The sequence below is a fragment of the Artibeus jamaicensis genome, unplaced genomic scaffold, assembly GCF_021234435.1.
Source record: "Artibeus jamaicensis isolate MK-2021 breed Jamaican fruit bat unplaced genomic scaffold, CSHL_Jam_final contig_511, whole genome shotgun sequence".
Lineage (NCBI taxonomy): Eukaryota > Metazoa > Chordata > Mammalia > Chiroptera > Phyllostomidae > Artibeus > Artibeus jamaicensis.
This window is the reverse complement of record NW_026521866.1, coordinates 3,931,432-3,943,863: the sequence shown is the minus strand read 5'-3', so window position 1 is coordinate 3,943,863 and position 12,432 is coordinate 3,931,432. Positions and strand designations below refer to the sequence as shown.

At 39.3% G+C, this 12,432-nt stretch overlaps 1 protein-coding gene across 1 annotated transcript in view; it reads right to left on the bottom strand.

Annotated features, from left to right (window-relative positions):
• PSMG2 (proteasome assembly chaperone 2) overlaps positions 1-12,353 on the bottom strand; it is a 31,502-nt gene extending 19,149 nt beyond the window's left edge. Inside the window, exons 1-3 of the mRNA XM_037127308.2 lie at positions 12,162-12,353; positions 8,771-8,942; positions 2,758-2,816 (exon numbers count right to left, since the gene is read on the bottom strand). Coding sequence (XP_036983203.2) covers positions 2,758-2,816; positions 8,771-8,942; positions 12,162-12,218 — 288 coding nt within the window. The 5' untranslated portion in view covers positions 12,219-12,353. The remainder of the gene's footprint in view (positions 1-2,757; positions 2,817-8,770; positions 8,943-12,161) is intronic.
• Positions 12,354-12,432: the final 79 nt, after the last annotated feature.

The window sequence follows — 12,432 nt, the reverse complement described above, 5'->3', positions numbered from 1 at the left end:
GAGCTGTCCAACAGAACTCTGCAGTAACAGAAATGATCTTCATGGCAAGTGCTTGCCACATGTGACTAGGGAAAACAAGAAAAGTGGCTAGAGTGATAGAGAAACTGAATTTTTAATTTTATTTACTTTCTTTCAAAAAATGTTTTATTATGTTATTACAGTTGTCTCATTTCCCTTTCATTCTCCACCTTGCACACCTTCTCCCACACCCCCCCTTTTAGTTCATGTCCATGTATCTTAAGTTCTTTAGCTTTTACATGTCTTATACTATTCTTGCCCTCCCCATGTCTATTTTCTGCCTGCCATCTATGCTACTTATTCTCTGTACCTTCCCCTCCTCCTCCTCCCACACCCCTGTTGCTAACCCTCCATGTGATCTGCATTTTAGTGGTTCTGTTCCTGTTCTAGTTATTTCCTTAATTTTAGGTGTGGTTGTTAGTAATTGTGAGTTTGCTGTCATTTTAGTATAAATGTTTTTTATCTTCTTTTTCTTAGATAAATCCCTTTAACATTTCATAAAATAAGGGCTTGGTGATGATGAACTCCTTGAACTTGATCTTATCTGAGAAGAACTTTGCCTGTCCTTCCATTCTAAATGAAAACTTTGCTGGATAGAGCAATCTTGGTTGTCTTTGGTTTTCATGAGTTGGAATACTTCTTTCCAGCCTCTTCTTGCCTGTAAGGTCTCTTTTGAGAAATCAGCTGAGTCTGATGGGAACTCCTTTGTAGGTGACTGTCTCCTTTCCTCTTGCTACTTTTAAGATTCTCTCCTTATCTTTCATCTTGGGTAATGTAATTAGGATGTGCCTTGGTGTGTTCCTCCTTGGGTCCACCTTCTTTGGGACTCTCTGAGCTTCCTGGATTTCCTGGAAGTCTATTTCCTTTGCCAGATTGGGGAAATTCTCCTTTATTATTGGGTCAAAGAACTTTTCCACTGGTTGCTGTTCCTCTTCCCATTCTGGTACCTCTATAATTCGGATGTTGGAACATTTAAAGATGTCCTGGAGGTTCCTAAGACTCTCCTCATTTTTTTGAATTCTTGTTTCTTCATTCTGTTCTGGTTGAATGTTTCTTTCTTCCTTCTGGTCTACTCCATTGATTTGAGTCCCAGTTTCCTTCCAATCACAATTGGTTCCCTGTGCATTTCCCTTTATTTCACTTAGTTTAGCATTCATTTGTTCATCTAATTTGTGACTAAAATCAACTAGTTCTGTGAGCATCCTGGTCACCAGTGTTTTGAACTGTGCATCTGATGGGTTGGTTATCTCTTGGTGGCTTAGAAGTATTGGCTCTGGGGCTATGAGCTGATTTTTTGCTTGAGCCATAATGTTTTGGTTTGTTCGCACCGTTATGTTTGAGGGTCGGAGCCTTAGGTGTTCACCAGGGCGGGGCAACCCAAGTCGCTGGGTTGAGACCCTGTATATGGGGGCGGGTCTGAGAGGGGAAAAAATGGCCCTTTGCGGGGCTCTCCCTTGCACCTTAGTCCCTTCCACCGCTTCCCCCAAGCGAACTAGGCCTTTCTGGTGCTGATTTCTGTGTGGGTGGGCTTGTATGTGTTCTAGGACCCTGTGGGTTTCTCCAACAAACTTTCCTGTGGGGGTAGGAGTCTCACCCTGTGCCTCAACCCCAAGTATTTTCAATCAGTGTTTTGAGACTTTATTTCCTGGCACTAGGACCCTGGGTTGTGCGATCTGTCTTGCTCCCCAGTTATCTGGGCACGAATGTGGGACCAATACCCAGTCAGCCAGCCACCTTGCACACGGTGCCCCGCTTCTCAATCCCCACCTCACTGGGTCTGCCAGCCACCACCTCAGTGCCCAGGGTCTGCCCAGTGCCACCTCGCGCACCTGGGGTGCCTTGTGCGCCCAGTGTCACCGCTTCCTGTGCTGTGTCCCCTCTCTGCTCGGCCGTCCGACTCCATCCCGCCTACCGGTCTGGATGAATGTGTCTATTTTAACTCCTTGGTTGTTGGACTCCCATACAGTTCAATTTTCCTTCAGTTTTGGTTGTTACCTTGTTTCCAAATTGTTGTCCTTATTTTGGTTGTTCAGGGAGGCACAGTGTGCCTACCTACGCCTCCATCTTGGCCAGAAGTTCTCTAATTTTATTTACTTTTAACAAATGAGTCAAAATTTAAATAGCTACATGTGGCCAGTGGTTACTGTATCAGTGCAGGGCCTGATAGGCCATGGTAAGAGCTATGAATTCACTTTGAATAAGATGGGAAGCCTCTAGCGGATTTTTTGAGGGGAGAAATGATGTGACTTGATTTAGGTTTAAAGGATCATTGATGGTGCTACTTGCAAATAGAGTACCAAGTGTTTGTGGGGAAGGGGTGGTACAAGAGTAGAATCAGGTGCTTAAGAGATGACAGTGTTTGGACTACAGTGGTGGCAGTTGGACGCAGAATATATTTTGATATATACACAATTTATATGTAGATGTCCCTGGTTGAAATGTCAAACAATGAAATAAACCTACAATATTCACATGCTTAAATGTTTTCTCCAATGTTATCTGAATTGAGACTGTAAACACTCAAGGTATATGTCCCAGTTCCTTTCTATATAATCATTAAATGATGGTAACACCTCTGAAATTTTATGAGATTTTTTTTCACTATCCTGATCTTTCTAAACTGTACATACAGTAAGAAGATCAGAAATGACTTTTGACTCCAAATTCTTAATGATACTTCATATTGTCTCATTACATTTTATTTCAATAAATTAAAAAAGGCAAATATAACATACTAACCTTAATAAAAATGGATCTTAACTGAAGAGCCACTAGCTTCTTTGAAGGCAATGAATATACTGCAAAGAAAATGAAATCATACAATAGTTAAAATGAAGGAGTTAGAGAAATAAAATAATTAGCAACCCAAGTGCCCATCAGTAGACTAATGGATAAAAAAAGTTGTGGTACATATATACAAAGGAATATTCCTTGGTCATAAAAATGAACAAAACCTTACCATTTGAGACAACATGGATGAACCTACAGATTATAGTAAATGAAGTCAGACACAGAAAGATAAATACTATATGATTTCACCTATAAATAGACTCAAAAAGTCTATTTATAGATTCTAAAGAGCAAAATAAACAAAATAGAAACAGACTCATAGGTAAAGAGAGCAGACTGATGATTGCCAGGGGGGAGAGGGTTGGGGGCCTAGGCCAAAGTGAAGAGATTAAGAACTACAAATTGGTAGTCACAAAACAGTTCCAGGGATGTAAACAGCATAGGGAATATAGTCAATAATATGATAGTAACTATGTATAGTGCCAAGTAGGTCCTGGAAATACTGGTGGAACCACTTTGTAAAGTACATGATTAACCACTATGCTGTTTACCTGAAAGTATTAGAAAAAAACATTGAATGTAAACTGTAACTGAAAAATAAAAAAATTAAAAAACCAAAAATTAACACTGAATTTTAACTTTTGTGTCTAAGTATTTTAATTAAAATATAGAAGATGTGTGCTACATCATTTGCTTAAAGTAAAGCATTTTAGAAATACCTTAAAAGGTACTTGTAGGCTTTAGAGAACACATTCACTTCTGAAAAATTAACGGTAAGAAAATATCAAAAATTATTTTTGACTTTGATTATAAAATCAAGGAAGTATTCCCCCAGAAATTTCTGGTATTATCACAAATAAAAAAAATTCTTAAGAATGTTTTCAGTTTCTGATACTCTCCCTTCTCTCTAGAGAATAGCAATACTAACTGGGGTTAATAGAATAAAATGAAGGAAAATGTTAGCCATATAATAAATCCCTGGAGTTTAAGTACATTTGTGTTTCTTAGGAGTTTTTGAAAGTTCTTATGTAACATGCAAAAAATTCTGTGAGTCAGTGTGTGTGTTTTTCTGGGAAAAAGACTCATAATTTCCATCAGAATCTACAAAGGACCCACTTTATTGATGACTAAAATATTCATGTCAACTTCATCTCCAGTAATGAAAACCTCTGATATTAACCAGAGACAAAATATACCGTCTCTAAGGACATATGATTAGGTCATTGTGCTAAGAGGTAAGCTTTTACTTACTATAAAAAGATTAACCCTAGACTTGTGCAAATTCTTTGGCAGACCATTCCTCTTCTGTTATAGGTCTTTTGGGGACTGTCTCATTAGACTGGTGTGGGGTGTGGTGTGATTGGGGACTTGCAACAAAAGTCTAGGAACCATTAGGTATGTTCAGGGCAAAGACAACTAAAGCAGAAATTTAGGAATTAGAAAAAAGGGCATAAATTTAGGAAAAAGGGATTCAGGCCTCTAATTCATCTCTGGCATACACATATAGTGCAATGCAACAGACCTACTGGGAAGAAGATATATCTGTAGAAAGTGAGCAGGCTAAGCTTTAAGATGTAAGTTATCCTACCTTCCATATAGCAATACTTAAGTGCTCCATTAGTTTATCACCCAATTCATTTTTGTTAAGATCCCATTTTCTTTTTCCCCCATTTTCCTTCTGATGCGATATGAAAGCAACATCATCCTTAATGTGTTGTCCAAAATTATTTAGCTTTTATCTAATCAAGCTTCAGAACTAACTCCAGTAACAGAAAACAGAGACTAGAGGAACAAGGCAAATGACACCATGAGGAGTAATAAGACAAATGTAGGTGGGACATTCTATAGCGGCAGTCCCCAACCTTTTGGCACCAGGGACTGGTTTCATGGAAGACAATTTTTCCATGGACTAGGGTAGTGTGGGGCTGGGGTGAGGTGGGAGACAGGAGGCAGAACTCCGGTGGTAATGCCAACAGCATCAGGATCGGGTAGGTTGGGGACCCCTGTTCTATAGGACAGTGTGTCCAATTTTCCTTCAATAAATCTGTTTCATAAAGAAGAAGAAAGAGACTACTATTGAGTAAAAGATTTCAAAGATATAACAATCAGATGTACTTTGGGTCCAGGTTTGGGAAAACTAACTTTAAAGTACATTTTGGGGTAAAATTGAGCCAATTTGAACATGGATAGGGTATAGAAAGTTATTTAAAAACTGCCATTGCTAATTTTGTTAAATGTGATGGCATTTTACCTATGTAAAAAATGTTCTTAAAAGATATATATATTTGGGGGTGAAATGTCATACTATCTGTAGTTTATTTCAAAATACTTCATCTTAAATAAAATAAAGTGGATTAAAAAAACTATATCCAACTGACATGCTGCAAATTTGTGTCAGTGGAAAACCAGTGGATCCTTCACTCTAATGCACTGGAGTGAAAGTGCATTAGCAGGGTTGTATGGTGCTTAAGAGCTAGGTCTCAGGGGCCAGAGTGCCTTGATTAGAAGCTCAGTAACATCAATTATTAATCATGTGACCCTAACTTTTCTGTGCAATGGTTTCCTCATCTATAAAACTACCTATGGAGTATGTGTGATAATTAAATGAGTTAACACATGTAAATGTACAGTGTTCAGCTTATAGATAAGAATAAATGATAGTTCTTGTCATTAGAAGTAGAGAAATTCTAGTTCTAATAATCCTGCTGAGGTTGTGGCTGATCTGATACATACCTATCTTAAATACTGTTACATATATCAGTGCAAAGGTTGAAAGTCATAACTAGTTTGAACATCATGACTTAACATTAGCCATATAAACAACCATGTACCCAATATATGTAACAATATTTAAGAAAAGAGTTTGTAGCTCTCAGATCAGTGGTAACCTCCAATGGGTTAAGGAAACAACTAAAATTCCATCTTGTATTAACAAAGCCATCATTCCTGCAGAAATCTCAATATTAAAATTATTTTTTAATGTATTTTATTGATTATGCTATTACAATTGTCCCATTTCCCTTTATTACCCTCCACTCTGCACACCCTTTCCAACCCACATTCCCCCACTTTAGTTCAAGTCCATGGTTTGTACATAGAAGTACTTTGGCTTCTCCATTTCCTGTACTATTCATAACCTTCCCGTCTATTTTCTACCTACCATTTATGCTTATTCTCTGTATCTTTTCCCCCTCTCTCCCCATTCCACTCCCCTGCCAATAACCTTCTATGTGATCTCCATTTCTGATTCTGTTCCTGTTCTAGTTGTTCGCTTGCTTTTTTTTAAGGTTCAATTGTTAATAACTGTGAGTTTGCTGTCACTATACTGTTCATATTTTTTATCTTTTTCTTAGATAAGTCCCTTTAACATTTCATATAATACGGGCTTCGTGATGATGAACTCCTTTAACTTGCCCTTATCTGGGAGGCACTTTATCTGTCTTTCCATTCTAAATGATAGTTGTTTTTTTTAAAAATTTTTATTTATTAATCTTTAGAGGGGAAGGGAAGGAGAGAGGGAGAGAAATATCAGTGTATGGTTGCCTCTCGTGCATCCCCTGCTGGGAACTGGCCTGCAACCCAGGCATGTGCCCTGACTGGGAATCGAACCAGTGACCTTTTGGTTCACAGGCCCGCACTCAATCCACTGAGCTACACCAGCCAGGGCCTAAATGATAGTTTTGCTGGATAGAGTAATACTAGATGTCTGTCCTTGCCTTTCATGACTTCGAATACTTATTCCCAGCCCCTTCTTGTCTGCAAGATTTCTTTTGAGAAATCAGCTGATAGTCTTATGAGAACTCCTGTGTAGGTAACTCTCCTTTTCTCTTGCTGCTTCTAGGATTCTCTCCTTCATTTTAATCTTGGCTAATATAATGATGATGTGCCTTGGTGTGTTCCTTCTTGGGTCCAACTTCTTTGGGACTCTCTGAGCTTCCTGGATTTCCTGGAAGTCTATTTCCTTTGCCAGATTGGGGAAGTTCTCATTTATTATTTGTTCAAATAACTTTTCCACTTGCTCTCTCTCTCTTCCCCTTCTGGTACCCCTATAATTTGGATGTTGGAGTGCTCAAAGATGTCCTGGAGGTTCCTAAGCCTCTCCTCAGTTTTTTGAATTGTTTTTTCATTCTGTTCTGGCTCAATGTTTATTTCTTCCTTCTGCTCCAAACCACTTATTTGAGTGTCAGTTTCCTTCCCATTACTGTTGGTTCCCTGTATATTTTGCTTTATTTCACTTTGGGTAGCCTTCATTTGCTCCTTCACTTTGTGACTGAGCTCAATCAGTTCTGTAAGCATCCTGATTACGTATTTCGAACTGTGCACCTGATAGGCTGGCTATCTCTTTGTTGCTTAGCTGTATTTTTTTCTGGAGTTCTGATCTGTTTTTTCATTTGGACCACTTTTTTCTCTTGGTGTACCTGTTACATAGTAAGGGGTGGAACCTTACTATGGGTAGAGCAACCCTCACCAGGGTAGAGCAACACGCATTGCTGCCTTGTGATGCTGTAAGTGGGCGGGGGGGACGGGGTCCGAGAAGGAACAGGTAAACAGGCTGTTTACCTGTTTTCACTCACTTTTGCCGCTACCCACAATCAAATTGGACCCCTCTGGTGCTGATTCCAGGGTGGGTGGGTTTGTGTATGTTCTAGGACCCTGTGGTTCTCTCCAGTGAACTCTCCTGTGAGTCTGGGAATTTCTCCTGCTGCTGCCTCAATCCCCACAGGTGTTTTCAGTCAGAGGCTTTGAGGCTTTATTTCCCAGTACCAAAATCCTGGGTTTCGCGGTCTGTCTCACTCCCCAGTTGTTCCTCCAGGCTTATCTGCACTCGAATGTGGGACTGCCTAGTCTGCAAGCCACTGCCTCACTGGGTCCACCAGCTGCTGCCTTGTTGCAAGTCCTCTCTGCCTGGCTGCTCATCTCTGCCTCTCCTACCAGCCTGGATAAATGTTTCTTCTTTAACTCTTTGGTTGTCAGACTTCCATACAATTTGATTTTCTGTCAGTTCTGGTTGTTTTTTGTTTTTAAATTTGTTGTCCTTCTTTTGGTTGTGCGTGGAGGCACAGTGTGTCTACCTATGCCTACATCTTGGCTGGAAATCCTAAAACTATTTCTTGAAAGTGTGTTTCATTATCACAAGCTGATGAGATGGTTAATAAGACAAAAAAGAGAAAAGAGCTTCATTTGTCTTTTAATCCACCAATGGTCTTTCAAGGTCCTCTATTACCTCCTGACTTTGACTGTGAAATGGTAAAAGAGGACTGAGAGGCCAACAGAAAAGCTGCGCACCAACTGAAGTAACTGGATGCTCCTGTGCTTCAGGATCAATAGCTTTTCTGTCACTCAGTGAAGTATCACATTATAAACAAACACTGGTCATTGCAATATAAACTATGTTTCCTGATTAAGTCTGATAGTCCAATGAGAAATTATGGAGATCTGTAGCAGGGGAAAGGCCTATACCTACTAGCAGCATTAGGCAACTCAAGCTCTCTGAGCCTTATTGATATCATATTAGCCTTACTGATATCATATTATTATGGATTCTTTAATAATGTGAGAGAATGAGAGTTAGATGAGGTAGCACGTACTAAACACACAAGACTGAGCCCAGTGGAATTCTCTTTTCTCCTTTTCTGGTCTTATTGATGCTTACACATGCCAGTTAGAACAGAAAATAAAACTGAGAATAAAGGGGGAAAGAAAAACCCAGGTTAAAAAATATGAATCTAAAATTCTATTCAAGAATACAAGTACAATCACATCTCTCATAGGAGCTGCCATTTATGAAAGGCTAAGAACTAATACCAGGATATCAGAGAACTAGGATAATGTGACTAGGTCATTAATTCTGCAAAGCTGGCACCAAGAAAATGTTTATAACAAAACAGTGCCTTACAGAATCGACTTGTAATTTAAAACAATTCTATCTTGTAGTAGAATAAAATATGCCAGTTTTACATACCTTCAGCATTTATACTGAGTTCTGTTGAATTTTCTTCTGATGTTGCATATGGATTGTTTCCAACCATCGGCACAAGACAATCGGTATAGAAGTAACCAATCTTAGACATATTCAGTGTAGAAATAATTAGATCTATCGCAAGCTGGCCAACATTTCCAACGGATACTGCTGGCTGAAGTCATTAAAAAATATTTATTAAAGCACCAAAGTTAGCAATACTTTTTAAAAATATTTTTAAAGTTCATTTTAGAGAGAGGGAGGAAAGGAGGAGGAGAGGGAGGGAAGGAGGTAGAGAGGGGTAAGGAGGAGGAAGGGTGGGAGGGAGAGAGAGAGAAACATCAATTTTTGTTGTTCCACTTTTCTATGCGTTCTTTGGTTGGTTCTTGTGTGTGCCCTAATCAAGGTCAAACACGTAACCCCGGCATATTGGGAGGACACTCTAACCAATTAAGTGACCCAGCCAGGGCCTATTAACAGCACTTTTAGAAGTTTACACAGAAGACAATCACAGCACTAGTACTTAATGTTTAGGCTCAGATGTATCACAGCTACATGTTCTTTCATTAATTGCAAATGAGGTGTCAGCAGAGGGCCTCCACCACCTTTGAGACTATTGATTTAACATTTACCGAACACCTACTTTATGTCAATCATTACTCTAGGCACTGGGAATGCAGTAAAACAAATCAACAAAAATTCCTGCCCTGGTAGAGCATCTATTGTAGTGAAAAAGTAGTTTACCTGTAACAAAATAAATACAGAATATATAGTGCTAAGTACCATGGACAAAAATGAGTGATTGTGAGTTTGTGTATGTTTGTTTGGCTGCAATTTTAAATAAGCTGGTAAAAGAAAGAATCACTTCAGGTAATAAGAAACTATAGAACTGAAAGAGGTCAGGAAGAGAGCCACACAAAGACCAGGAACAGAATATTTCAGGCAGTGGGAAAGCAAGTGTAAAGGCTGTGAGGTATGAACAAAAATGCCCTTAGGTCTTCTGTTTGCTTTGTTACTGCCTGAAGGTTGGGGTGAGTTCATTTTCACACTAAAACCAAACACATACACTTATCCCCATAGCTGCAAATAGTGCAACTACCAAATCTCTAGCTACAGCCCAAAACATTTATCTGAACTCCAGAGCCTAATGGACATTTCCCCACAGTTATGTCACAGGTAACTTGCATTCAACATGTACAATATTAAACTTTTGCCCAAACTTGTCCCCATTTTTTGTATTTCAGAAAAGAGCAACAATTATTGAAATAATTACTTAAACCAGGAAACTTCTTCCCTTTTCTTTACCAACCACATCTAACACATGACTAGTTTTCACTGATTTTTTTTTTTTTTTGCCTTTGTCTTATTTTTCTGGGTTCTTCATAGTGGTCTCCCACTTTTCATTGCTTCATCTATTAATCCTCTGGTTATCTCTAAGAATTCTCTCTCCTCTTCACAGAGATTTTGCTACTTTGGTTAGACCCTCAGTCTTTCTGTACCAACCATCTTTTCTTCACTACTGAATTGTTCCCATCAACATATACATATGCTCTCATAGCTTTCCCTCTAAATAACCATCCTTTGATCCCACATAGGCCCCTAGATACTACCTCACTTCTAGGGTGTCCCAAATTCCCCACAGTTGTCCACTAAAACACTGACAGGAATTTTGTTTCTGAATCAATGCATAAATACACACACACACACACACACACACACACACACACACACACACACCTCTTCTCCCATTTATTCAACCCACTCTGACTTCCCTCTTTACCACTCCACTGGAGAATCATCAAGGTTACCACCAATAATCTTTTTGACATTACTTTCTTTATAAAGCTTTCCTTTCTTTTTTCTGCCAGGTATCTCCTGGAAAGACACTCTTTCCTTTTGTGATTAATATTTTTCAGGGAGTTACTTTGAAATTATTTAAAATTTCCTTCCTCAGAACATTATCACACACTAATTTAGCATTCATTGATATTTCTTGCATTCATTATGATGAAAATTGCCAGAAAGTTACTTTTCTGTTATCACTTTTTAAAAAAAATATTTTATTTATATTTAGAGAGAGGGGAAGGGAGGGAGAGAGGGAGGGAAACATCAATGTGTGGTTGCCTCTTGTCTCTCCCAACCAATACTTGGCTCCCAACCCAGGCATATTCCCTGACTGGGAATCGAACCAACAACCCCTTGGTTCAGAGGCCAGCACTCAATCCACTCTTTTAATTGACACTTAACATTGTATTAGTTTTAGATACACAACATAATGATTGATATATGCATACAGGGGTGGGCAAAAGTATGATCACAGTTGTAATACAAATAAATAATACAATAATAAATAATAGTATAAGAATAAGCTGTTAACAACTATACAACTATACAACTAACAACTATAAATCTACTTTTCCCCACCTCATATATTGTGAAATGATTACCAAATGTTTAGTTTTAAGATTCATCACCACAGTTACAGTTTTTTTCCTTGTGATGACAACGTTTAATATGTACTTTGTTAGCAATTTTCAAACATACAATATAGTAGTGTTAACTATAGTTACTATGCTGTACATTACATATCAAGGACTGACTTGTAACTGAAGGTTTGTACCTTGTGACTACCTTCGCGCCACCCACTCCTCCATATCCTTTGCAGCTATGAGTTTGGTGGCATTTTTTTAAGGTTTCACATATGAAGCTTTCGCATTTTTAAGGTTTTACATATGACCTGTTTTCCTAACAGGTCCTTGTATCCCTCACCCTTCCAATAAATCCTAGAGCCTTTTTGTATCTTCTTAAAACTTATGTCCTAGCAGTTATTGCTTTTATTGGTTTGTTACAAGTAGACTGTAAAACTCATTGAGGACAAGGACCTACTCTTATTCTTTTATTTTCACACAACAGGATATTTATTGAAACAATGAATGAACATGGGTAACTGTGTTAGCTACTGGCAAAAACTGCTCTTACTACCCTAACAGGAGTTTTTTTTGGCGAATGACAATGACTTCCTTGTTTAAGAACGACTCTAAAACTAGTTGAAAAACGACTTGTCAGGATAATATGTAAAGTGAATGTCCCGCAAAAGTACGTATAACGTCACCTACAATATCCAAACACATTACGTTGTGTAGCCAACAAAAGCTACAAACTGCAGACTTAGAGGCAAGGTTTGGTGATATCGCCAACAAAATTCTATTTGGACTGCTGCCTCCAGGGACCACCTCCCTTCATTTCAGCGCAGGCTGAAAACCTGAAACGAGTACTCTCCTTCTCCCACGGGCGAATGAAACACCCGGAGTCCGGGGGGCAGCACCCTAGGCGCCGTTTGAGAGGCAGCAGCCCTCAGTCGGGCTGTGGAGACTTCACAAAAGCGGGAACTCACCATCAAGAGAGTGAAACCCGCGAGGTTGAAGACCGATTCTCCGCAGGGAACAAACATGGTCGCACTGAAGCGGGAAGAAAGAGGTATGCCCTTGTCCTGGCAGGAACGAGGTGAGAAAACTATAAATCGCAGGTCCCTGCAATATGTGAGACCTCGAATTCCTATAGCATCGCGCGACGCAGGCGCACTGTGACCTAGCAGAAGGGGTCCTTCCAGTCCCTCAGTGTGAGGTCCTGAGGAGCCTGTCTAGCTATCTGCCGGTCCGGAGGGT